Below are 4768 nucleotides of genomic sequence, written 5' to 3'. Positions count from 1 at the left end.
ATGATGATGATGATGATGGTGATGATGGGGATGATGATGATGTTAATTATGATGGTGATGTTGATGATGATGATGATGGTGATGATGATGATAATGGTGATGATGATGGTGATGATGATGGTGATGATGATGGTGATGATGATGGTGGTGGTGATGATGATGATGGTAATGATGATGGGGGTGATGGTGATGATGATGATGATGATGATGATGATGATAATGGTGATGATGATGGTGATGATGATGATGGTAATGATGATGGGGGTGATGATGATGATGATGGTGATGATGATGATGATGATGATGATGATGATCTTACTCAAAGTTCCCTCTAATTTTTCATTTTGTTTTATTTCCTGATGAAACCAGACAGAAACGCTCTTCGCGGTTCAGCAGTGAGGAAGAGGAGCGGATCTGTCAGTGACTCATTTATTTTTACATTCACTGATTTTACCAAAAACACAGGACACTCAGCCGGGTCACCATGGTAACGGGTCCGGCTTTCTGGGTCCTTTTGTTTCTTTGCAGGATTGATAAAATGTCAGGAAACAAAAAACAGAATCAGAAATGAAGGCATTCTGATACAAAGAAACACTCTTTTTCCGGTTCTGGTTCAGTTCTCTGGTTCTGGTTCAGATCCTGGTTCTGGTTCAGTTCCCTGGTTCTGTTCTCTGGTTCTGGTTCAGGTCCTGGTTCTGGTTGTGGTTCTGGTCCCGGTTCTGGCCCTGGTTCTGGTTCTGGTTCTGGGTCAGGTCCCGGTTCCGGTTCTGGTTCTGGTCGGGTCCCGGTCTGACCCGCTGTCTGTCTCCCCAGGTGTTTTCGGCGGTGTCCCCCTGGACTCCAGGCCCCTCCCCTCCCTGGGGCCCGTCGCCGACGGCAGCCATGGTTACCATAGCAACAGCACAGCGTCCCCCTCCAACGCCTCGTCCTCCGTGAGGAGCCAGGTGGGACAGGTAGCGTACCACAGCCAGAGCACACCTGCTGCTCTGCCCTCCTCTCAGGCTCCGCCCACCCAGCTGGCCACCCGGCTTCCTGATTGGCTGGCCTCGGTGACATCACTGAGCACCGCCAGGCCAGCCAGCAGCTCCACCCCAGCGCCAGACACAGGTAAGCTTACATGTAGAGCAGGGCGTCAAAATCAAAGATCTGAATGATCTTAAAGGGCCGGTTCATCCAGAATCCATCAATAACGATAATCAATAAATCGATGTTCCTCCAGGATTCTCTGATTGTTTTTTTAATCAAAATCAGATCTTGTGGTGCCAATGAGGAAACGTGTCAGGAGATTTATGATAATGTAGGATGTTAAATGTGACTTTTTATGACTCGTATCGATGATGGATTATTAAACCAAGTCAGGCTGTCTGATGCAGCGTCACTCAAACTCAACGTTTGGACCAATTTTGAGAAAGTTTGCAGTAAGATCAGAAGAAAATGTGGAGATTTGTTCGTTTTGTGTGAATTTTGTGGATTTGTGAAAAACTGTGAGGACTTATTGGTGTCATTTGGAGTCTGGAGGGCCACATGAACAGCTACGGTGGGCCAGATGTGGCCCCCGCGCCTCCAGTTTGGCACCTGCTGCAGAGCTTCAGCAGCTGGAGAACAACGACTCCCAGAATCCTTCAGGGCTGCAGCCACTTCCTGTCTGTGGTGTTGATCCAATAAGACGGTTCTGAGCTGTCCTCTGCTGACTCCGTCTGTCTCTGTGGGGACTCTGGTGGACCAGCAGAACCTGGACCGGGTCGGGTTCAGATCCATAAGCAGCAAACAGAGCAGAGTTCATTTCTGATCGATGGATTTAAGATTCCCTTCGTCTCCGTCCCTCTGTCCATCTCCGTCCCTCTGTCCGTCCCTCTGTCCGTCTCCGTCCCTCTCTCCGTCTCCGTCCCTCTGTCCGTCCCTCTGTCCGTCCCTCTGTCCGTCTCCGTCCTCTGCTGTCTCTGTGTCTCTGTCCATCTCTGTCCGTCTCCGTCCCTCTGTCCGTCTCTGTCCGTCTCCGTCCTCTGCTGTCTCTGTGTCTCAGCGGGACGTTGAGGTGAATGCTGATGAGCCTGGCTCTGTCCTGAGCTCTGATTGGCTGCTGGGAGCTCATCAGACTCAGTGGATGTTTAACCTTCCAGCTGCTTCAAGCTGCTGAACAGAACCGAACTGGACCGGACCAGACCGGGTCCTCTGAGGTTCTGCAGCAGTTTAACGGGTCCTGGCTGCATCAGACTGTGATTGGACGTTAGCGTTAGCTTGCCTGCTAGCATAGATACTCTGTAGAAAACATTCAGGGGTGAAAGGTCAGGCTGATGTTGCAGCAGAATCAGGGCTGGACTGAGGCAGACCTGCCGGGTCGTGGCGCCCCCTGCTGGTCGTGGGAGGTACAACAGCTCCAGGAATTTGTTCCTGGAGCTGCAGCCTCATCCTGCTGGTCCTGGTTCTGGTTCTGGTTCCTGCAGGTCGGTGTCAGCTGGTCCTGGAGCCTCAGTGCCACATGCTGCCCTACAATCAGACCTGGCTGTCCTCCTCCGTCGCCGTGGTGAAGAGTTCAGAGGTCGACATGTTGCTAAGGTAACCGCTTCACACTGACATGAGGCAGCACACTTCTGCTAATAGCATTTAGCACTTTAGCATTTTTGCTAACTTTGAAAACATTTAGCGCACTTAGCTTCCCCTAAAATAAAGCTACAGAAGCTCTAATTTGATTGGTTGTCTTCTGAGCTTTGAGGGTCATGACATCAGAACACCTGGACGTACTGCAGGTAATGAAGGTTTCTGTCTGAACTGACTGGACTGGGAACACGTCCATCAGCAGGTCGTCTGGTTCTGGTGCTTCGTCTTTGGGTCAGCTGGGTTCAGAATCACTGCAGCTTCATCTTTCTGTAAATGCATTAGATGTTTCCAGTTAGCCGGGTCAGGTCAGAGGTTCTGTGTACTTAACCTTGGAGCGGGTCGGTTGGGCGGTTCTGGTGGGTTTGGACCTGAACCCGGTCGTTTTGTGCTGCAGGTTCTTCAGCTACCTCAGCAGACTGTCCTGCTACAGACACATCCTGCTGTTCGGCTGCTCGCTGGCGCTGCCCGAGTGCTTGGAGGCCGACGGGACCGACAGCAGGTAAGACCTGGTAATGGTTTCCCAAAGCATGCTGGGATATGAAGTCCCTCTGCAAGGCGCGTTCCCCCAGCAGCTGCTGGGACAGAAAACCATCCGGCAGCTGGGAGTTCAGGACTAGGAATAACACACTCGCATATTAGGACACACACATTTACACAAACACACACACCTTCAGTAACAGTAGCTTCAACTCCACATGACCTCTGACCTCTACAGAGAGTGTGATTCTAATGAAGCTGGGAGCTTCTGGTCGTCCCGGTCCAGAGGGATCTATGACCCAGAACCCGAGACTAGAACCAGTACCGGTTGGAAATAAGTTACTGTTACTGCTGAGTCTGCAGGTTTAAATATCCTGGTTACCATGACAACTGCCAGGGCAGGCTTGTTAGATTAGTGGATCTGAGGTTCTCCAGGAGGCGGCGCCTCGGTTCTGAACTCCACCTGCTGAGCGGGACGACACGGGTCGGGTCAGGTTGGTACAGTATGGCACGGGTTGGGTCAGTTCGGATCCGGTTGGGTTGGTTTGGTTCGGATCCGGTCGGTTTTGGTCGGTTTGCTGTTTTTCTGATTCCCTTCAGTTGTAGCTCCATAGACCAATGCTCAGGTCCGATTAGAGTGGAGCTGCTGGTTCTGAACAACATCGTTTACTGATTGGAGGACAGAAAATGCCTTGAGACGCATCAGAACTTGAGCCGTTTGGGTTTAACCTCGTTAACGTCCGGTGAAGTCCAGCTGGTGGAGGAACCGGACCATGAGGTCACGCTCAGAGGAAATGAGGTAATGTTTCCTGTCAGCGGTTTGAAGGGCATCACTGGAGAACATGGATGATGCAGAGACTTCCTGTTAGGGCTGAGCCTTGGTTGTTCCTGGACGGGTTCACCTCTGATCCAGGGTCCTCGGTTTGGTCTTCAGTTAGACACCAGGACATCCCAGCTGTGGTTCTCACAGACACGATGCTGCTGGTGGCTGGATGAGAAACATTTAGAGTTCACAGCAGAATTAAAAGCTTCTGAACCTGAGAGCATCATCAGACTGTCTGAGGCTGTTTAGTTCAGACTGAGAGTCAGAATGAAACTTTGGCTAAGCCAGGTCCTTACGGAGCACCGGAGGTCTAGGTGAGGTTCCGTCCAGGTTTTCCAGGTTTGGTTCCCTCCAGGTTTTCCAGGTTCTGTCCGGGTTCTGACCCGCTGTGCTCCTGCAGGAAGGTGGTTCTGCCCTGCGCGTCGTTCTGTGAGGCGGCCAGGGAAGGCTGTGAACCCGTCCTGCAGATGTTTAACGCCTCCTGGCCCGACTTCCTGCGATGCTCACAGTTCAGTAAGAACGCCTCGTCGCCGTCGTCGCCCATGGCAACCAGCGGCCTGACGCCTCCTGCCTGTTTCTCACCCCGTCAGATCAAAGGAAAACCCTGTGAGTCACAACCACACCTGCTGCTGCAGGTAAGCATCACATGGTACGATGACATCACCTGACTGTCTGCTCTCTGATTGGTCGGCAGCTGTGTGCGGCGGGAAGGACAACTTCCTGTGTGCGTCTGGAATTTGTGTCCCTCAGAAACTGGTGTGCAACGGTTACAACGACTGTGACGACTGGAGCGACGAGACACACTGCGGTGAGCTCACACACACACACACACACACACACACACACACACACACACACACACACACACAC

General features: G+C 51.9%; 1 protein-coding gene across 1 annotated transcript in view; it reads left to right on the top strand.

The window, feature by feature from the left end:
- Window positions 1–4768, top strand: part of corin (corin, serine peptidase) — a 17414-nt gene that overhangs the window by 4760 nt on the left and 7886 nt on the right. The window contains exons 3-7 of the mRNA XM_016666106.1: window positions 814–1107; window positions 2445–2556; window positions 2993–3097; window positions 4299–4504; window positions 4593–4706. Of these exons, the coding sequence (XP_016521592.1) occupies window positions 814–1107; window positions 2445–2556; window positions 2993–3097; window positions 4299–4504; window positions 4593–4706 (831 nt within the window). The remainder of the gene's footprint in view (window positions 1–813; window positions 1108–2444; window positions 2557–2992; window positions 3098–4298; window positions 4505–4592; window positions 4707–4768) is intronic.

This window comes from Poecilia formosa, unplaced genomic scaffold (genome assembly GCF_000485575.1).
Source record: "Poecilia formosa unplaced genomic scaffold, Poecilia_formosa-5.1.2 Scaffold661, whole genome shotgun sequence".
In the NCBI taxonomy this organism is placed as follows: Eukaryota; Metazoa; Chordata; class Actinopteri; order Cyprinodontiformes; family Poeciliidae; genus Poecilia; species Poecilia formosa.
The sequence above is the reverse complement of the archived record's forward strand: the minus strand, read 5'-3'. Positions and strand labels throughout refer to the sequence as shown.